The following is a 23,188-nucleotide window of genomic DNA, read 5'->3' on the forward strand; positions in this document are numbered from 1 at the left end:
CCAATTCTCTTCTCTTCTCACTGTTGCCTCAACAGAATGTAATCTTTTTTTTTTTTTTTAAGCATTCTTTGCAGTGCTTCATTGGTAATTCTCTTACTATGCTTCATACTTTGTGTTATGGTTATGTTTATCCATTTTCTCTTTTATTCACCTGTAGGCCTTTGATCAGAGAATGTATCTAAGTATTCTTTGCATCTCTTACAGCACCTAGTCTGTTTCCTGGTATACTAAATATATACTTGAACAATTGGATGCATCTCTTATCAGTAACTAACCTTTATTTTCAGGGTCTTGAATGAAAGGGCCAGTTATATTTACTGATTTAATTTTATTTTGCTAAACATTGAAAGCTGGACATCATTGTTCAGTTTTTAAAATAGGCATGTCGTTATTTGTAGTTAGTATAAGTTCAGTAATGGAGAATTACAATTTTATTTATTTTGCAGTGTGCAATGTAGGAGACTTTATTGATGGGTGAATTTTTTGACCATTGTTTTTAAAAAACATTAAATATATAATTTTAAGTAATTGCCATTTTCTTTTTTTTTAGTGCATTTGCACAGTATAACTTGGACCAGTTTACTCCAGTAAAAATTGAAGGTTATGAAGATCAGGTATGTTTCATATAAACACAGTAGCTAGCTATTCTTTGTTTTGTTTATAACCGTTAAGGTATCCTGCAAGAGCTGTGAAGTGGTATGCTGCAAGATAAAAAATTATTCATATTTTAATCATAACCACTTATGGGCAAAGTAATTGAAGTTTTACTTTCTTTTGGTGATACCAGTAATACTATTAGCAGAAAGTCCCTTTTAGAAATACTCAGATGTAATTCATTTAAGATTTTAGTAAATGATTACTGTAAATCTACTTTCTTATTTTTTTCTGGGAAAAAAATCAATCCCATATTAATCCAAAGTCTAGAATATATGTGTAGTAGATTTATATCATTATTTGGTTGCTCTGGAATTCTGTAGTTCTTCATGTGAGTAATTTAGCATTTAGTGATTATTAAATCTCTTCTTTCCAAACTACAAGTTAGATTTGCTAAGCTAAGAAAAGCCCACAAAAGGTCACTAGCATTTTTTTTTTGATTTAGAGTTTCTAATAAATAGTGATTATATGAATGCATTTCATGCTTGCATGAAGGACAGCTTATGTAAAACACTATGAAGAAGAACTGGTAGGTAGAACATAAGCGAAAGTGGTTAAGAAAGAACATAAGAGAAAGTTCTTAGTGGCTAATCATGTCAAAGCTTTTATTTGGCATTAGTCGTTATGTAATATGTAGTCATAGTTATGGGGGACAAGCAAAGACTAGGCTAGAAGGTGACTTGTAACTAAAGGGAAATTTTAAGCTTATTTATAGATATGTGTGTGTGTATACAAAGCTATGTAGAGTGTCATTGTATTAATCTGCAAAATTTATTTTATCTCTGGGAAGATTTGGGTTTTTTTTTTTTTCACTTTTTCTTTACCACTATAAATAATGCCATATTAAACATCTTTGTACCTCTTATATTAACAAATTTTTTGGGATAAATTGCTATAAGAAAATTTGCTGTGTCTTTTTAAAATGTTAGATAGCCTCCAAAGTCACTTTATGAACCTAGTGTAATTTTAATATTAAATATTTAAAACTAAAAAGATAAAACAAAAAAGGTAAACAGTATACTAACTTCACATGGACTATAGATTTTAAAACTTTAAGTAAGATACTAACAAATAGGATTTAGAGATATATCCAAAGAATAATATACCAAAACTAAATAGAATTTTTACAGAAATGCAAAAATGGTTCCATGTACGACATATTGGTCTTACATATTAATAAAGAGAAAAACTTATGATGTATCAATAGACAGTAAAAAGAGATTTGAGAAATTCAGTAGCCATTTTCTCATTAAAAATAAAAATTCTAGTAAAATAGAGAATCGAAAACCTCTTAAATATGAAACACTTTAACAAAAATTAACAGTAAATGTCATAAACTAAAACATTAAAATAATTTTAGTTAAAATGTAAAATTAGCTAGGTATGCCTGCTTATCAGCATTATCATTTATCATAAATGGAGATGTAGCAAATAAGACAAAAACATGAGAACTTGTAAAATTTGGAAAAGAAAACTTATTTGTGACATGATTTATATATTTAGGAATACCAAGAGATTCTAATAATATAACTCCCAACCAAAAAAAAAAAAGCTATTAGAATTAATAAAAGAATTTGGGGAGATGTCTGAATTTAAGGTAAGGATACAAAACTCATGAGTTGTCCTTTATTACAGCAAGTAAGGACCTGAAACTAGAAATGGTGGGGGTCAGAGTGGGCCAGGGAATTCAATTTAAAATGATGGTAAAAGTTACAGATTAGGAATAAGCTTCATCAAAAAAAGGCATACGATTATGAAGAAAATAGTGACGGTCTTCTCAAGCAACAAAAGCAAAAACTGACACATGGGATATAATTAAAGAGCTTCTGCACAGCAAAGGATACTATCAACAGAGTAAACAGACAACCTACAGAATGGGAGACAAATTTTGCAAATTATGCCTCTGACAAAGGTTTAAATCCAGCATCTATAAAGAACTTAAATTTAAAAGATAAAAACAACCGCATTAAAAAGTGGGCAAAGGATATGAACAGACACTTTTCCAAAGCAGACATACTTGAGGCCAAACAAGCATATGAGAAAAAAGATCACCATCACTGATAATTAGAAAAATGCAAATCAGAACCACAATGAGATACCATTTCAAACCAATCAGAATGGCTATTACTAGAAAGTCAAAAAATAACAGATGCTGGTGAGGTTACGGAGCAAAAGGAATGCTTATACACTGTTGGTGGGAGTGTATATTCAACTATTATGGAAGACAGTGTGGCGATTCCTCAGAGATCTAAAAACAGATTTACCATTTGACCCAGCAATCCCATTACTGGTTATATACCCAAAGGAACAGAAATCATTCTATTATAAAGAAACATGCTCACGTATGTTCATTACAGCACTATTCACAATAGCAAAGACATGGAATCAATCTAAATATCAGTGATGATAGACTAGGTGAAGAAAATGTGGCATATATACACCATAGAATACTATGCAGCCATGAAAGAGAACAAGCTTTATGTCCTTTGCAAGAACATGGATGGAGCTGAAGGCCATTATTCTTAGCAGACTAATAAAATATCTTAGCAGAAAATCAAATATCACATGTTCTCACTTATTAGTGGGAGATAATGATGAGAACACATGACACATAGAGGGGAACAAAACACACTGGGACCTATCAGAAGGTGAAGGGTGGGAGGAGGGAGAGGATCAGGAAAAATAACTAATGGGTACTAGGCTTAATACCTGGGTGATGAAATAATCTGTGCAACACCCGCATGACACAAGTTTACCTATATAATAAACCTGCACATGTACCCCTGAACTTTAAGAAAGAAAATAGTGATACTCTTCCTGAAACACATAAAACAGGATCTGACCAATGGAAAGGTGCTCTACATTCCATTCTTAGATAGAAAATTAAATTATTTTAAAAGTAATGTATGGATTTGATGAAATTTGAATTAGAATCCTGATCGGTTTTTTTTTAATTGGTCAATATTTTCATAAAGTTTATGTGGAAAAAAAGCATGCTTGAAATAACGAAGAAATATGTGTGTGTGTGTGTGTATATATATGCGTGTGTATATACATGTATATATTTATGAAAAAACCATTAAGCACAATGAGGGAGAATTGCCTTACCAGATAGTACAAGTTGTTTTACAGCCAATGTTAAGTCAATGTGGTGCTGTATGGAGTAGACAAAAAATCATTAGAGCAGCATGGAGAACCAGAATTTAGTCTCAGAATATATGAAAAATTTTATACAGATATTGGCATAACTGGTTTCTATAAGAAGAAAATTAAGTTGGACCTCTGTCACATACAGTATACAGAAATAGATTTCAGGTGGTTTTAAAATGTGAAAAGTGACTAACATTTTAGAAGAAAATCTGAGTCTACATGTGCAATACAGGGCTAGGGAGACCATCTTAAATAACACTGGATACCCAGGAAGTATAAAAGATGGACATTTTACTATAAATGTTTTTAACTGTAGAATGAAACCTACCTTAAAGAACTCTTATAAATTGATAAGAAAAAGACACCAGATAAAAATATTTTAATATATTTGCTCACAGAAGAGCAAATGACCCACAAATGTGAAAAGCCATACTTAGTTTTATCAGTAGTCAGTGGAATTAAAATGATATATTTTCTACCATCAGACTAAAAAAAGAGTTATAATGCCTATCATTGGTGGTAATATGGATGGAAACATACTCTCATATATGTGTAGAAATTTGGATTGTCACAGGAGTATATATTAAAAATTATAATACCTGATGTCCCTACCACCACTGCTTGGGAATTTATTCAATAGAAATAAAAGGATCCAATGGAAATAAAAACATCAGTATGTTAAAATATATGTACAGCAATACTCATTTCACCTTTTTTGTTGTTGTTATTGAGTCTGGGTCCTGCTCTGTCACCCAGGCTGGAGTGCAGTGACACAATCACAGCTCGCTGCAGCCTCAATCTCCTGGGCCGAGTAGCTGGGACTACAGGCACATGCCACCACGACTGACTAATTTTAAAAATTTTTTTTGTAGAGATGAGGTCTTACTATGTTGCCCAGGCTGGTCTCAACCTCCTGAGCTGAAGCTATCCTGCCCCCTTGGTCTCCCAAAGCACTAGGATTACAGGCATGAGCTACCACACCCAGTCTTATTTCACCATTTTTAATGTGTTCCTCCTTTCCCCGAAAAAGGAAACAGCCCAGAAATAAAGAGATGGCACATCAGTAGTGGATTGGCAGACTAAATTATGTTATAATCACGTCATGGGACATTATGCAGCCATTTAAAAGAATGGTGAGAAATGTATCACTTGACTTTAAGGGATTTCCATAGGATGTTTATATTGAAAGAAGCCAGATGCAGAGAAGAGAGAGAGTGTGTGTGTGTGTGTGTACGTACACACACACATTTTCATTGCATTCTTATAAAATAATGACCAGTCGCTTCTCGGCCTTTTGGCTAAGATCAATTGTAGTAAAATAATGACCAAAAAATTCTGTGTATATGCAAATATAGACATGTGTGTATCTTTATCTGTAAGATTTTATGACTATGAAAAAAAATTTAGAAAGGTATATCCTGTGTTGTTAGCATGATATGTATCAGAGGGATGGATAAGTCCCGACATAGCTAAGGAGTCAAAGACTGGAAGAATTACAAGAGAAGGAAAAGGGGAAATTTTTTAAATAAAGCACAAAATATCAGATTATACATTATGCATTGTGGATGTATAATTTAAATTTATGTAAATGAAGTATGTTTTTAAATATTTGGAAGTCAATTAAAATCAGTTGTCAATGTAGTTTTTAAGAAGCAAGAAACAGATATGTCAAAGTAGGTAAGACTGTGGGCCCAGAGGCAAGGTGGGGGACACACCGAAGAGGATTTGCTCCAGACCAAAGCCATTCAGGTAACCACCCTGATTGGAGGTTCTCACAAGTTCTGTAGTTTTGAGGAACTGGAGTCTGATACCAGACATTGTAAACTGTTAGAGTTCTCAAAGCAGAAAACCCACCAAACCCACTTGAACAGTGTTTTTAGAGGTTGCGTTTTTTTTCACTAGTAGCTGGAAGTTATATTGGGAGAAAATCTGATCTGCACTGGATGAGAGTAATGTCATTGTCTGTATAGTCAACTCATTTGAAGTATTAATAGTCGTACCATATGGTTAAAATATATGCTTGGAGTAGGATTGTTTTATAGTTTTAAGGAAGAAGCTTAAATGAGTGTAATTATGATGTATCAATACTGAAATGCTGTTTTTTTATTTTTTTTCTAAATTCATTCCATCATCAAAGGTATTGATAACAGAACATGGCGACTTGGGAAATGGAAAGTTTTTGGATCCAAAGAACAGAATCTGTTTTAAATTTGATCACTTAAGGAAGGAGGCAACTGATCCAAGACCCTGTGAAGTAGAAAATGCAGTTGAATCATGGAGAACTTCAGTAGAAACTGCTCTGAGAGCTTACGTAAAAGAACATTACCCGAATGGAGTCTGCACTGTAAGTCATCAGTAGCAGCTTTGTGTGTGTGTTTTGTGTAAATGTGAGTCTTTAGCGTCTCTTAAAATTTACAGTAACTTACAGAATTGACATTGTATAATGTCATTTTTTTCCTTAAATATTTCTAAGAATGTTTACTATTTTTTCAAGAAATTCTGGATAATAAATAGATATGCTAGGATGGCTTAAAATAGAGAAATGGTTGTACCTTGATGTAAATCCATGTAGAAATTCTGATACATTGATTAAAGGAGCATGATACGGTGAGATTCTGTAATCTTACATTCATGACTCGTCTCAGTTTAGATCAAACTTATTTTTATTAAGTCACAGAAATCTTAGAACAAATAAAATTACTTGGAAGTAAAATTATGTGTTTCTGTATTTTACAGTTACATTTCTTGTGTTTTTTGTGTGGTTCTTTCGTAGGTTCAACCTATTTTTATATTTTCAAGAAATATATGGCTGGGCACAGTGGCTCACGCCTGTAATCCCAGCACTTTGGGAGGCCGAGGCAGGTGGATCACCTGAGATCAGGAGTTCGAGACCTGCCTGGCCAGCATGGTGAAACCCTGTCTCTACTTAAAAAAAACAAACAAACAAACAAAAAAAAACAATTAGCCGGGTGTGGTAGCACGTACCTGTAGTCCCAGCTACTCGGGAGACTGAGGCAGAATTGCTTGAACCCAGGAGGCAGAGGTTGCAGTGAGCCGAGATTGCGCCACTCCACTCCAGCCCAGTCAACAGAGTGAGACTCTGTCTCAAAAAAAAAAAAAAAAGAAAAGAAAAGAAATACAAAATATGGTAGTAGGAATACATTTCTTTTTTAAAAATTTCATAATATTATTTGTACCCTGACAGGCTTTTTTAGCACCCCCAGTTTGTGCTTCAGTGGCCTTTTCCATTGCCAGAGTGATCTTTTGAAATGCAAATCAGGTCATTAAAATTCCCTGCTTGAAATCCTTCAGAGATTTCCCGTTGCCTGGACTTAAGAGTCCAGGCTTTTGAAGGTGGCTTAAAGGCCCTGTGACCACGTGGCCTCTGCTTACCCCTCCAACCTAACTCTACCATATATCCTAGTTTATACCTGCTTTCTCAATGTAATTATTAATATCACCAGTAGCATACCCCATTTCTTTCTTGGAAGTTTCCTGGTTAGGACAAAAATTCATATGGTCTGCTTAAGTACCTAGCTCTCTAATTATTTGAGAAATATTGCAACATAACCTCAAATATCTTATGTATTACTTGAATTATAACTTGTTCATCAGGATTATTTTGGAGGAATAACGAGAGTTAAGGGAGTACTTGTTAGAGAGTCCTCATTTGTTCTAGAGGATTGAAAGGCACAAATTAATTATTACTTTTAAAGCAGTAGGCAAGAGGTGAAATAGCATTGTGATACATAACAGGCATTCTCTTAACGACCTTTCTCACTTATAAGTAAGTTAATTTATTCCAGTACTTTTAAGTGACTAAAGAAACAGCAGCCCCTAAGATTGTGAAGTGAACAAAGGTGATAATCACAAGCTAGGTCCAGTTTTCACTTGCATGGAAAAAGCTAGATTAGCATCTGTATGTTTAAAATAAATTATCTACTTATGAAAGTAGATTATCTAGAATGTTCGTGAATATTTCAGAGTACAATTAATTTTAATGAATTGTATTTTATTTAGTGTCCCCTTTTGTGGTCCACTAATAATTTGATTAGGCATAAATATTTGAGAACATGTTTTTCTAGCTACTATATTGGAATGATGGCCTACTTTGTATTTTATGTGTTCTTGTCAAAGTACTGTACAATTTGCAGTATTTTATAGATTTTTAAAGTTGGACATTCCATGGCCCTAAATTCATTCTTATGCTTATTTTCTTTGCCAATAAGGTGTATGGCAAAAAAATAGATGGACAGCAAACCATTATTGCATGCATAGAAAGCCATCAGTTCCAAGCAAAAAACTTTTGGTAAGTTAAAATTTTGGATATTGGGGAGTTTTGGCATTGTTTTACGTCTTTGTAGTTCTTACTTTAGTGATTTGGGCTACACCTTGTTTGTTTATGATTAAGAACAATTTAGAGATGGTATAAAATTTTAGCCTTTTGGTATAAGGAAGGTAAATTTGCTCAACAGCCTAATCACTAAAGGTAGTGGCAAATCTGTTGACATTCAGTGGAAAGAGTATGGGACTAGCAAACAGCATCCTGAGGGAGCATGTGTGCCTGCGAGAACACCAGTTGGCAATCCATATGCTCATTCTGTGAAGGGGCTGTTCCTGAATGAAACTTATGTGGAGGAGAACAAAGATAATTATAGAGCAAAAAATGATACTACTTTTGTGAACTTTGTGACTCTGAAGTAGAGGATTGCTTTGTACTTGATTAGCCAATGTGAGGAAATAATGACATGTTTTATACAATGAGGAAGATTACATTCATGCCTTGTAATTTTGTGTACAAATAATTCCATTATTCCTCATAAACTTCAAGCCCTCAGGAGCACTGATTTACCATACTGGTCTTGGACCTTTGACAAGTTGTTGGTCATTTTTATTCTTAGACAAGACTATTTCTGAGTACCTGTTATAAAATTCTGAGGTTCTTTAAGACTTTACAAGTCCATAATTGAATGAAATCTTTACGTTTATCCCTGTTTTACATGCTGAGGTCACCAGAATAAGTATGGTCATAATATTTACCTTTTAGTATATTAGCCTTTGACTTACTAGCCAAGTTGGTTGTTGGTGCTATTAAGGGTAAAGTAACAGGTAACCCCTGTGGGCCAGTTGGGTTCATGGCCTAAGGTTGCTCCACTGCTTAGCCATCTCAGAAATAAATGCAGGGTTGCAAGGTTAACCAAGAATATTTGGAGGAATGCAGGTCCATCATCACTGAAGGAAAATCAATGCCATATGTGAATGTATGCCTTAATGACTAGCCACAGTTCCCTAAAGTTTCTGTCATATAGAGTTACTTTTATGGACTTAATATAAGTGTAGTTTCTCTGTGTTGGGTCTAAAATCTTGTAGCATTAATCTAGAATCCTGAAACAATCAATATTTATAAAATTATTACTAATTTATGTTATTTATGCCAGGAAACACATAATAAAATCAATCTTGTTGAGATGGAGCTACTATTAGAAGAAAATTCTTTTTACTACGTTCTTCTTTATAATACATTGGAGCTGTTACAATAAGTTTACTAATTTGTCTTTTTAAAATCTAATTCCTTTGAGCTTTAACATATATAAAATGAAGAAAATGTCTGTCCTTGAGTTTTATTTTCTGTTTAGAGACAGAGTCTTGCTGTGTTGCCCAGGCTGGTCTCAAATTCCAGGGCTCAAGTGATCCTCCTGCCTCCGGCTCCCAAGTAGCTGGAACTACAGGTTCACATGGTGCCCAACTTGTCATTGAATTTTCTATTCTCACTATTTCACTTTACAAGGGTAATTTTTCCTAAGCCATCACTATGAGCATTGTATCACTTAACTTAGTGGCTTTCACTTTCTGGAAAAAAATGTATTTTATATGCTTTGATATGATTTTTCCAAAGTGATAATATCATGGTGCAATAGTCTCAGTAAAATCTAAGTAGTTAATACAAAGAACTATACTTCAAGCCAGGCATCTGTAATCCCAGCACTTTTGGAGACCAAGGTAGGAGGATGGCCAGAGGCCAGGAGTTCAAGAAACCTGGGCAACATAGTACGACCCCATCTCTAGGAAAAAAAAAAAAAAATTAGTCAGGCATGGTGGTGCGTGCCTATAGTCCTAGCTACTTGGGAGGCTGAGGCAAGAGGATCTCTTGAGCCCAAGAGTTCAAGCCTGCAGTGAGCTATAATCACGCCACTGCACTTCAGTCTGGGTGACAAAGCAAGACCCTATCTCTAGAAGAAAAAAAAAAAGAAATATACTTCAGTTCATCTAAAATATAGGTAGAGTAAAAATCAGAAGCAGCTAGTCTTAGATGTTTCTTAGATTTCAGTAGAGACCTTTTCTTTGTCTCTACCATTTCTCCAGGATCTAGCAGTATTAGGGGCTTAATATAAATGTTTGTTGAGTGAATACATATTTATAATTACAGAGTTAATAAAAGAGAGGGGCAGAATATAATTAAAGGCTAGGACATATTGGCCATTTACTCTACTAATAAAAGAGTACTATCTACTCAGTGTCATTTACTGTTACTGTAGTAATTAATGCCTTTGGAAGAATCTTTTGAAATAGTTCTCAAATTGGTACCACTACTTGGTTTGGAATTATTTTTTTTTCTTTTCATAATCAATGGTTATATAAATGTATATTGTCCTAGTCAGTATTTTGTATATGCTAAGGACTCACTAGCTGGCTTGGCACTAATACCTCAATAAAAGGAATACTTCTTTTGGAATCATGAAACAAAAGTGAATAAACCTCCAAGTTATTTTTCCAACCAACCTTCTTTGAAAAATCTTGGATGAGTCACTCAAATCAAGACATGTTATAAAATTATCTCTTATTTTGTAGAACATATACATTGTTCTAATAATAATTTTCAAATATTCAGTGTAACTGTAAGTATGAGAATACAGGTTGAATATCTCTTATCCAAAATGCTTGGGACCAGAAGTCTTTTGGATTTCAAATTTTTAAATATTTACATCATACTTACCAGTTTAACATCCCTAATTCAAAAATTCAAAATTCAGAATGCTCCAATAATCGTTTCCTTTGAGCATCATGTCAGTGCTCAAAAAGTTGCAGATTTTGAAGCATTTCAGATTTTTGAATTAGGAAGACTCAACTTGTACTATCATTCTATAGACTTTATGATTGGGTAGACTACATGAGTATTGAACCCAGAAATCATTGTCTAGCAAAAGCCAGTATAGTGATTAATTACCCTGTGACTATTATATAATGTTCAAAAAAGCTAACATATTAGAATGTCCTTAGCGTGCAGAGAGCAGAGACAAAAAGTTACCTTGAAAAGTTTGTCAGAAAAATAGAATATCAGAAGCTAAACTACTCATCCAGAATTTTGTCAAAAAAGAAAAATAAGATAAAATTCACTGGTAGACAAAAAGTAGTAACATACCAGTTTGTAATTTCTCAGTTTCAAACCATTAATATGTATTTGTATACCAAAAATCATTTCAGGAGCAGAGAAGGAGGATATGCCTTTTATGTGGAGACTTTAAACATAAAATTGGAAAACTAAAAAAAAAAAAAACTCATGTTAATAAGTATAGTCCTTTATTTCCAGATATCAAAACCTCTTTAAGAGTGTTGTATAACATTTACTAGTCATTCTTTTTAAATTCTATGGTACTTTGTATCATTCAGTAGATGTTAAACTACACTGAGTGTATTTATAAAAGCCCCTGTTAATCTAAACATTTATTCCATTTATTTTGGAAATATAAGTGATTTGATTGAAGAAGTAGCTTAAAATTTATCTCCACAGTAGCTTATGACTTAGTTTTGTATTGGTTTTTGTTTTGTTTTTTTTTAAGGCTAGTCAAGTGGAGATGGAACAAAGAAACCTGTAACTGATTGTGATCAATTAGTGGCAAACAGCACTGCACACACACCAGCCTGAATTGTATTTTAAGCCTTAGCTTTAGAATTCTGGCATTAAATCCATTATGTAAGTTCTTTCTTATCAGTAGGGCGAAAATTAAATATGTATCATAACTGGACTTAACCTTTTGATTATTTTTGACTATTTCAGTGATTAAAAATTTAATGTCCAGTATTCATCCCCCACACTCTCTCATACTGTAGCATGAAATATAATCTGAAACTTAAAATTGATTCAAATTATTTTCCCTACCTTATTTACAGCTGCTGTTTTTATTTTTAAGGAATGGTCGTTGGAGGTCAGAATGGAAGTTTACAATCACTCCTTCAACCACTCAAGTGGTTGGCATCTTGAAAATTCAGGTATGAAAAATAATTTGTTTACTGATCTTTAGATGATTCTGAACAGAGAAACAACTAATTCCTAAGTTTACATTTTCATAGTATATCATATACATTTCTTTTTCAGGTCTTTGTTTTGGGGTAATGGGAAAAACAATAGTGCTGTTTTAAATCTTTTAAATAACCTGGCAGTTTATTCCCTAGTCATCAAAAATCTGCAAGGATAGCTGACAGATTATAAAACACAGCTAAAATTAGATGCTGCCATTTGGTCTGCTCTTCAGATACAATTTGTTCATGCAGGCGTCTTCTGAGTTTGAGTTGTGTACTTCTCTCCTCTGAATTGGGTGGAGTGGGGTGAAGTATCATATTAATATATGCATGTGTGTAGTTGTATAAATATATTGTATGCATGTATTAACGTGTATGTATTGGCTGGGCGCGGTGGCTCACGCCTGTTATCCCAACACTTTGGGAGGCCGAGGTAGGTGGATCACAAGGTCAGGAGATCAAGACCATCCTGGCTAACACAGTGAAACCCCATCTCTACTAAAAATACAAAAAATTACACGTGCTTGTAGTCCCAGCTACTCAGGAGGCTGAGGCAGGAGAATCGCTTGAACCCGGGAGGCAGAGGTTGCAGTGAGCCGAGATTGCGCCACTGCACTCCAGCCTGGGCGACAGAGCAAGACTCCGTCTCAAAAAAAAAAAAAAAAAAAAAAAGCATACGTGATTGTTTGAAGATTTAGTTAATATGGCTAAAAGGGTTAGGACAGACAGACACCAAGTACTCGATGAATGGTAGTCATTATTGTCAGCATTATTCTTCCTTCACTTAGACCTCAGTGGTGCTTACCTGGATAATTACAGCAGTTTTAAAATGGTGCCCCTTGTAGGACCAAAGCTTACTGAGAGCAAGGATTGTCTGATTCACAGTACAGTCTTCAGCATTTAGCATAGTACCATATGACTGTTATTTTGTTGAATTGGTGGACTCTTTGACATTCACACTGCCATCAAAAAGATAGTTTTTTAAATTTAAATGTGGATATGTTACTTGACTATGTAAGACCATTTAGTAGTACACTCTCATCTGCCAGATAGTCCAGACATATTTGCATGACATACAAGGCCCAGAGTTGACTGGTTTGCTACCTGTATATATTTCTACAGCTATTACTCTCCCCAACTTCACATACCTCTAGTCCTCTCTGAAATATACTGAAGCCTTTTTTAACCCTCAGAAAGAATCTAGAGTACTGCTAACATACTTTATACATACCTTTACCATGTTGTGCTGAAATACGAGATCAGGGACTGTCTTTTTAAAAGCCATATACCCTCAGTACCTTATGTAGCAGCAGTGTTTATAGCACTCATTCAATGTTTGTTGAGTAAATTCATGTCTGAGTTTGGGGAATTAAATGGTTGGTGGAAATACACAAAAGAGGAACAGGGTTGGGAAGGAATATTGTGAGCCCAGATTTGGACATCTTGGTTTTAGGTACCAGTAGAATGAATGACTGTGAGGCAAAAATGTCCAGCAGTCAGGTCAATAGAAGGCTTGCCTGAATAACTACAGGAATATCTCTAACTAGTCTCCTCACTAGGCTGAGGGCAGGAAGAGTCTTGCTGGAGTTCAAAAGTTTTGGGGCTCAGCAGAGAAGTCTAGACTAGAGCTGAAATATGTAGTCAGTCTGCATTGATATGCTTGTTGACGCAATAAGGTTCTTGATGATTCCTGTAATGTGGTTTCTGTAATTTCTTTTTCTAATAGGTTCATTATTATGAAGATGGTAATGTTCAGCTAGTGAGTCATAAAGATATACAAGATTCCCTAACAGTGTCTGTAAGTAATTAATTCCACAGTAAAATTTAACCTAATACTTCTGTAAAACCAGAACAGTTTTGGAATGAACATTTTAAGTAATATTTCTGCTTCAGATTACCGTGTTTTCTGATAGATTAAAGATAAGTAATTGCAAACCTGTACCTAACTTTTTTGCAGCTTTGAGATATAATTTGTATACCAGTCAGTTCATTCATTTAAAATATAAGCTTCAAATTTTTCTCTCTTTTTTTGTATATTACTAATAGGGTTGGACAGCAGTCACCACAATCTAATTTTAGAACATTTTCATGCTCCTTAAAAGAAACCCTGTACCATTAGCAATCGTTCTCCATTCTACCCAGCCCTTCCCCCAGAACCCTCCCAGCCCTAGGCAGTGGCTAATCTACTTTCTGGCTCTGTGGATTTGCTTGTGCTGGACATTTGATATAAATGTAATCATAATATATAGTCTTTTCTGACTGGCTTTTTTCATTTAACATGTTCAACATTCATCCTTTTTAGAGCATGTATTAGTACTTTGTTCCTTTTTATTGCCAAATAATACTCTGTTTTATGGACATACCACATTTTATCCTTTCTTCAGTTAATGGACATTTCTGTGTTCTACTTTTTGCTGCTGTGAACATTTGTGTACTATTTTTTGTGTAGCTTTTTAAATTTCTTTTTGGTATATACATAGGAGTGGAATTGCTGGGTCATTTGGTAACTATGTTTAACCTTTTGAAGAACTGCCAGACTGTTTTCCATCTTAAAGTTTCACCAGCAGTGTATAAGAGTTTCAGTTTTTCTATATCTTTTTCCAAAATGTGTCCTTTTGATGATAGCCATCCTAGTCAGTATGAAGTAGTGTCTTATTGTGGTTTTTATTTACATTTTCTTGATGCTAATGATTTTGAGCATCTTTTCTTGTGCTTATGATCATTTGCATATCTTTTGGGGGGAAATACCCATTCAGATCCTTTGCTCATTTCCTAATTGATTATTCACATTTGTATTACTGAGTTGTACTTGTTCATATATTCTGGATACAAGTCCAGTGTATCACATACATGATTTCAGATATTTTCATCCTTCTCTGTGTTGTCTTTTCACTTTCTTGATGATATTGTTTGCAAAACAGAAGATTTTGGTTTTGATTTTTTTCTTTTGTCATTTGAGATTTGAAATATTAATAGAAACCATTGTCTACCCAAGGTCATGGAGATCTACTCCAGTGTTTTCTTCTAAAAGTATTATATAATAGTTTTAGCTCTTACATTTAGGTCTATGATCTTCTACCTAACTTTTAAACTGTATCCTATCTTTTCATTTCAGTAGCTATTTGGATCATGATTTAATGAAGTTTTTTTTTTAAGTTCATCTTTCAAATTTAAGAATTTTTGAACTTGGTTTTATTTCTCCACAGAATTCTTTCACACATTCTTTCCCTTGCGTATGCAACTGTTTCCTTGTTGATTTTTGTTTGGTTGGTTTTGTTTTTTTGAGACAAGACCTGGCTCTGTCACCCAGGCTGGCATGATCTCAGCTCACTGCAACCTCTGCCTCTAGGGCTCAAGCCATTCTCCCATTTGAGCCTCCTGAGTAGCTGGGACTACAGGCATGTGCCACCACACCCAGCTAATTTTTTTTTTTTTTTTTTTTTTTTTTTTTTGGTAGAGATGGGGTTTCACCATGTTGCCCAGCTAGTCTTGAACTCCTGGACTCATGTAGTTTACCCACCTTGGCCTCCAAAAGTTTGGCTTTTGGTTTTTTTGCCCCATGGATATTGACAGTACAACATTAACAGTGACATTTTCTCATTTGTTTGTGTCATATACCTAAAAGTATCTGTGTATTATAAACATCAACTGCTTATATACAATTTACAGATATTAAAGAAAATTTTTTTTTTTTTGAGACGGAGTCTCGCTCTTTCGCCCAGGCTGGACTGCAGTGGCGCTGTCTTGGCTCACTGCAAGCTCCGCCTCCTGGGTTCACGCCATTCTCCTGCCTCAGCCTCCCGAGTAGCTGGGACTACAGGTGCCCGCTACCACACCCGGCTAATTTTTTTTGTATTTTTAGTAGAGACGGGGTTTCACCGTGTTAGCCAGGATGGTCTCGATCTCCTGACCTCGTGATCCACCCACCTCGGCCTCCCAAAGTGCTGGGATTACAGGCGTGAGCCACTGCGCCCGGCCAGAAAAATTTATTTTTAACTGAAGAAGGCATTTAAGAAACATGTATGAATGTGTTAAGCCAGATGCTACCTAAGAAGATAAGCTATATTTACATATACATATATATACACATACACACACACACGTATTTTTTTGAGACAGGGTGTCACTCTGTTGCCCAGGCTACAGTGCAGTGTGTGAATACAGCTCACTGCAGCCTCGACATCCTGGGCTCAAGCCATCCTCCTGCCTCAGCCTCTCTAGTAGCTGGGACTACAGGCGTGTGCCACCATGCCCAGCTAATTTATTTTTTGTAGAGATGGGGTCTCACCATATTGTCCAGGCTGGTCTCAAACCCTGGCCACAACCAACCTTTCTGCCTTGGCCTCCCAGAGTGCTGGGATTACAGGCATGGGCCACCACACCCAGCCCCTGAAGCTATCTTTTAAAAAATTTTTTACTAGCACTTAGGTGATTTCTGCTTTGACCTAATTGGTACTCTCCTTGCAAAATTTGCCAGTGAAAAAAACTTACTAATGTCTGATTTTCCATGAGATGTTCTCCATATAGTTACATATCATATGTAATTACTACATTCAATATTATTGACATAACAAGGGCATGGTGCCGTCTTGTTTGGGGAGTTTGACATTGAGCAAAGATGCTTCCTGGATGGGTGCAGTGGCTCACGTCTGTAATCCTATCATTTCGGGAAGCTGAGGTAGGTGGATCACTTGAGGTCAGGAGTGCGAGACCAGCCTGGCCAATATGACGAAACCTCGTCTCTACTAAAAATACAAAACCCCATCTCCACTAAAAATACAAAAATGAGATGGGAATGGTGGCACATTCCTATAGTTCCAGCTATTTGGGTGGCTGAGGCATGAAAATTGCTTGAACCTGGGAGGCGGAGATTACAGTGAGCCAAGATCACACTGCTGCACTCCAGCCTGTGCTACAGGCTGAGACCCTGTCTCAAAAAAAAAAAAAAACAAAACAAAAAAAACAGATGCTTCCTAAGAGAAATTTGTCCACAAGAGTACAGAGGGTACGGTTTTGAGAGATGGTCATAGTAATTAAACTTGACTAATATGCCAGTTTGTGCTCGTTTTTTTAGGAATGACCATTTTTACTCTAAGGAGTTTTTCATTGTTTTATATTTTTACACCATATATATAAAGTATAAGGTGTTAGAGACTTTTACATTAACACTGTTTTATTTTTTAAATCCAGATTCTGTTAACTTTACTGTTAGGAAAAAGCAAACAAACCCATCTATTGGCATGTTAAAAAAAAAAAATTTCCAGAAAAATACATTCTTCCTGATTAGTGATTTTTTTTTTGGTATCACTGTTCTGTTACATAATGTTCAGTAAATATTTAACAATATTCAGATAAAGAGTCATCAATTAGAAATCTTTACCAAACTTCTTACCCATAAAGGTTGTCTATTGGAATGCATGTCCAGTGTTTAAAATTGAACTTTTCATCCATGTGTGTATCATTGAGATTTCACTTTCCTTAGCCAGCTGAACATTGAGACCAGCTTATTCTGTAGACTTTTAAAATAATTTTACCTATTTTCCCCTTAGACTTAGAATAATTGATCTTACAATATTTGTTCTATGTCATAATTTCCTTCTGTGTTATTTATTATAACATTACATCAACCATACATATATTTTAAAATAATAGTGGTTTAGTTTTAAATTACTATTTTTATTTTGTTTTTGTTTTTTTTTTCAGAATGAAGTGCAAACAGCAAAAGAATTTATAAAGATTGTAGAAGCTGCAGAAAATGAATACCAGGTATGATTTTTTAAATATTATATAAGCTACATTCACATATGAATTAATGTCACTGAAATTTTAATTTCAGCCAAAGGCTGAATTTTTCCATTGCATCAGTTAGAGTCTTTTTGTTGTGTGTCTGCTTTTAACACAAAGGCAGACTTACTAATGTGTAGGCAAAAAGAGTGGCAAGTAAATTGAATTCCATTAATAGTTTGTGTTTTCAAAATACTAAGACTAGGCTGAGTGCGGTGGCTCACGCCTGTAATCCCAACACTTTGGGAAGCCGAGGCAGGTGGATCACGAGGTCAAGAGATCAAGACCATCCTGGCCAACATGGTGAAACCCTGTCTCTACTAAAAATACAAAAATTAGCTGTGTGTGGTGGCATGTGCCTGTAGTGACGCGTGCTACTCGGGAGGCTGAGGCAGGACAATCGCTTGAACCTGAGAGGCAGAGGTTGCAGTGAGCTGAGATTGCGCCACTGCACTCCAGCCTGGTGACAGAGTGAGACTCCGTCTCAAAAAAAAAAAAAAGACTAGGTTTTGGCCAACATAATTTCTGAGTGCAGATTGAGTATCTCTGATCTGAGTTGCTTGGAACCAGAAGTGTTTTAGATTTCAGATTTTTTTGGATTTTGGAATATTTGCATTATCTATTTACCAGTCAAGCTTCCATAATCTGAAAATTAGAAATCTGCATTAGTGCTTCAGTGAGCATTGCCTTTGAGTGTCAAGTTGATGCTCAAAATGTTTCAAGCTTTGGAAACTTTGGATTTTTCAGTTAGGGATGCTCAACCTGTATCAGTCAAAATATGCCAGACTTTAAGTGGCTATCTTCTTTCTGGTTGGAAATTTTAATTCAGGCTGTGTCTTAGCATTTGGATTATGTGTAATCTGTTTAGATCACATTTCATTTTGTGCTTTACTTTTTATGTTATTTATCAGCTTGTAAACTACACTCTTGAATTGAACCATTTAATTTGTGAATTGGACAAGTTTCTACTCCTTAAAAATAATAATCTATAAATTGTTCTGACACACTAAAATAAATTCAAAATGACACACAAATATTAAGTCTAATTTATAGTTTTATTTCATTAAGTTTATTCAAAATTATTATAGGCTTTTTCTTCTAGCTGCTTTTATTTTATTTATTTATTTATTTATTTATTTATTTATTTATTTATTTATTTTTGAAGACAGAGTCTTGCTCTGTGGCCCAGGCTGGAGTGCAGTGGCGCGATCTCGCCTCACTGCAAGCTCCGCCTTCCAGGTTCACGCCATTCTCCCACCTCAGCCTCCCGAGTAGCTGGGACTACAGACGCCCGCCACCATGCCCGACTAATTTTTTTTTGTATTTTTGGTAGAGACGGGGTTTCACTGTGTTAGCCAGGATGGTCTCGATCGATCTCCTGACCTCGTGATCCACCCACCTCGGCCTCCCAAAGTGCTGGGATTACAGGCGTGAGCCACCGCGCCCGGCTCTTCTAGCTGCTATTAAACAGCTTTTAAAACAATGTTGGGATTTTATTTGACTGTTTAAAAACAGTGAAACAGGCTGCTTAAATAAAACTTATTCTGAAAACATCTATGTGCTTTATAAATTGTTCTGTTCTTTGCGTTACTTTAAACTTCTAACTATTGTTTTTCATAGACTGCCATCAGTGAGAATTATCAGACAATGTCGGACACTACTTTCAAAGCCTTACGTCGACAGTTGCCAGTTACACGCACTAAGATTGATTGGAACAAGATCCTTAGCTACAAGATTGGCAAAGAGATGCAGAATGCATAAGATGAACATTGCATGACCGGATCATTTTAGTGTCTTTGCGTTAAAAAATCATTGCAAAAGTATTCTGAACTGTCAAGCTGCCCAGTCAGATGGGCTGTTGCCATTTAAAATCACTGTAATTAATTAGTTTGATTAGAGCACAAAGCTTAGCTAATCAACCATTATTTTTCATTTTGTTTGTTCTAAGAGGATTGAAAATCAGTTTAGTTTAAATGTCTTTCTGTTAGGCCTTTCTTACAATGAAGAGATGATTCTTCTAGTTTATGGTTAAAAGTTTTTGAAGTGTCTCAAAAATATTTTACTAACTGTAACCCTAAAATTGTTGTCTTTTGGTTTATGAAATCAGTAATTTTTGATATTTCCCCAGTTCTTTTTAATGGGGTCAATAATGGACATTCTAGTTTAAGGTGGTAGATGGATTTAGCCATATATGCTGCTAAAGAAATTGTCTACCTTTTCTTCCTCACCTGTTCCATTTATGTAAAGTTGAGATTAGAGGGAAAGCATTTTCTATATCAATTGTGTTTAAACCTTTCAAGAAGGTTATTTAGCTAGCTTAGTGTTGAACTAAATTTTTTTTAAACAAGGCAAGGTCTAATGCTGTTTTGAGATTCTGAAATTAATGAAAATACTTATTTCAGAAATGCATTTAATGCTTTTTTTCTTGTGACAGTTACGCAAATCAGCTTGAATTCCATATGTCCCTGAGTTATTTTTATCATAAAGCCACAAATGTATTATAACAAGGCAAATTGTAATATATATAATCCTGAACTCATGACCATGTCTCGGTTTATTTTTTTTTTTTCTTGGATTGAAAAGTACTGAAATTCAATGTGACATTAAAATGCAAATTTTCCTATTTATTTGAGTAGAAAATCACTTACCAGTGAGCATATATATTTTAAAATACTTTCTTTGGATATTGTAATTCTTAACTGGTTGTAAATTAGAAAAGCTGGGATTACATATGGTGTGCGGTTACAGTCTAAATTTTTTCATCTTCCTATGCATCATAAGCATGTTTGTAATATTTTCAAAAATAGTTCTACTGATGCTACAGGAATTTCAAGCCTGTGGTGAATGTTAGTATTTACCATAGGGAGTGAAGTGGAGTTATGGTTTCATTCAATAGAGTATTGCTGATTATACTTGAGTGGAATCCTTTCCTCACGTACTCCCACAGACGTCTGGGCCTGGAAATTTTTATTTTATTTTATTTTATTGTTTTTTTTTTTTTAGAAAAACACCACTTTTATGATGTACAATAAAATATTTCATTAGCTTGAATTGTATAGATTTTTAAAAATTCAATGAAAGCATGTTGTTTAATTTCTTTTTAAAATCACTGTTGGGCTTTGAAAGCATTGAGAATATAATATGAAATTATGACATTTTGTCTAAATCATCTTTTCTTTAGTTTTAAAATACAAGTTTTGGCACATTGGGATTCCTAAAGAAAATGAATTGGTAACATTAATTATCTGTTCCTTTTTAAGATATATATATTTGAAAGTTTGATGATGGTGAACTAAATACTAGATCTAATTGACAAGCTTAGTTGTATCAGTTAGGCCATCATGAGTTTCTATCCCATGAAAGTCATCAATTTCCTATCTCTGTTCTAGTCTGGAATGCATTACTGAAAATGTATGCAACTGTTTTTAAGGTGATTTGCTTGTGAGACGGAAGATTTATCAAAAATAATTTAGAACAGGCTGGGCGCGGTGGCTCACATCTGTAATCCCAGCACTTTGGGAGGCCGAGGCGGGTGGATCACGGGGTCAGGAGATTGAGACCACCCTGGCTAACACAGTGAAACCCTGTCTCTACTAAAAATACAAAAAATTAGCCGGGTGTGGTGACAGGCGCTTGTAGTCCCAGCTACTCGGGAGGCTGAGGCAGGAGAATGGCGTGAACCCGGGAGGCAGAGCTCGCAGTGAGCCGAGATCGCGCCACTGCACTCCAGCCTGGGTGACAGAGCAAGACTCTGTCTCAAAAAATAATAATAATAATAATAATTTAGAACAGTCTGAAATAATGATGGCACAGAATAGACTAGTCTTTTATAGTATAAGAATGGCATTTATTAGGCAGGGCACAGTGGCTCACACCTGTAATCCCAGCACTTTGGGAGGCTGAGGCGGGTGGATCACGAGGTCAGGAGTTCGAGACCAGCCTGACCAACATGCTGAAACCCCGTCTCTACTAAAAACAAAAAAAAATTAGCCGGGGATGGTGATGCGCGCCTGTAATCCCAACTACTCAGGAGGCTGAGACAGGAGAATCATTTGAACCCGGGAGGTGGAGGTTGCAGTGAGCAGAGATCGAGCCACTGTACTCCAGCCTGGGTGACACAGGTAGCCTCTGTCTCAAAATAATAATAATGATAAAAGAATGGCATTTATTAAAGTGAAAGAAGAATGGAAACCCAGAGTATCCTATAGCTCAGGGATGTAATTTTAGTAGGAGACATTATGACTGCTTTGCTGAGTAGGCTGAAGTGTGGTGGCAAAGGCATAATCAGGGAGAACAGCTAGGAGACTACTGCAGTAATCTAGTTGAGAGAGCATGCTGGCTTGGACTGAGGTGGTTGCTGTAGAGGTGGTATAAAGCAGTGAGGTCTAGGTATATCCTAAAGGTAAAATCAGCAAGACCTGGGGAGAGTTTGGTCATGGAGTGTGAGATAAAGAGAACCATGTCTGGGGCTGGAGAAATTGAGGAAGATTCTTGTAGGAGCAAGTTGGTTTGGAGAAGGAGGCTGGTCAGGAGCTCAGTTTTCTATTCAAAGGAGAAATATCTCATGTAGCAGTTAGATACAGGAGACAGGAACTAGAGGAAAGCTCTGGGCTAGAAGAATGGGAAAGTGCATGAACCTGGGAAACAATTTTATAGGCAGACAGGATGAAGACCTCAAGGTTAGTGATAATGAATTTAAAGTAAATGAGACCAATGATGAGCATGGCTGTATGTTTTTCTTCAACCGTGTAAAGCTGTTTGGGTGCAGGCATAGAGTAGATGAAATAAATTTCACCAAGGCTGTGGTTTTGCCCAGAGTGAATGACCACATGAAGAGGGGCAGGGTATGATGATGGTCTGTGGAATTTCAGCTGGGTAAGCAGGGAAGTGAGGGCTTGAGACGAGGGGAGGGATAGTGAAAATGTACAACCAGTGGATTATAGGTGTGTTAAAGTAGGGGGACTAGAAAGAATGACCTAGAAATGTAAGAAGTGGGCCGGGCGCAGTGGCTCATGCCTGTAATCCCAGCACTTTAGGAGGCTGAGGTGGGTGGATCATGAGGTCCAGAGATCAAGACCATCCTGGCCAATATGGTGCAACCCCATCTCTACTAAAAATACAAAAATTAGCTGGGCGTGGTGGCGTGCCTGTAGTGCCAGCTACTAGGGAGGCTGAGGCAGGAGAATCGCTTGAACCCAGGAGGCGAAGTTTGCGATGAGCCGAGATTGTGCCACTGCACTCCAGGCTGGCGACAGAGCGAGACTCTGTCCCAAAAAAAAAAAAAAAAAAAAAAAAGTGGTGG

At 35.8% G+C, this 23,188-nt stretch overlaps 1 protein-coding gene across 1 annotated transcript in view; it reads left to right on the forward strand.

The window, feature by feature from the left end:
* Window positions 1-21,039, forward strand: part of CAPZA2 (capping actin protein of muscle Z-line subunit alpha 2) — a 54,017-nt gene extending 32,978 nt beyond the window's left edge. Inside the window, 7 exon segments of the mRNA NM_001135817.1 lie at window positions 551-614; window positions 5,942-6,148; window positions 8,034-8,113; window positions 11,994-12,072; window positions 13,829-13,900; window positions 17,806-17,868; window positions 19,507-21,039. Coding sequence (NP_001129289.1) covers window positions 551-614; window positions 5,942-6,148; window positions 8,034-8,113; window positions 11,994-12,072; window positions 13,829-13,900; window positions 17,806-17,868; window positions 19,507-19,647 — 706 coding nt within the window. The 3' untranslated portion in view covers window positions 19,648-21,039.
* Window positions 21,040-23,188: the final 2,149 nt, after the last annotated feature.

The sequence above is a fragment of the Pan troglodytes genome, chromosome 6 (genome assembly GCF_028858775.2).
Source record: "Pan troglodytes isolate AG18354 chromosome 6, NHGRI_mPanTro3-v2.0_pri, whole genome shotgun sequence".
NCBI lineage: Eukaryota > Metazoa > Chordata > Mammalia > Primates > Hominidae > Pan > Pan troglodytes.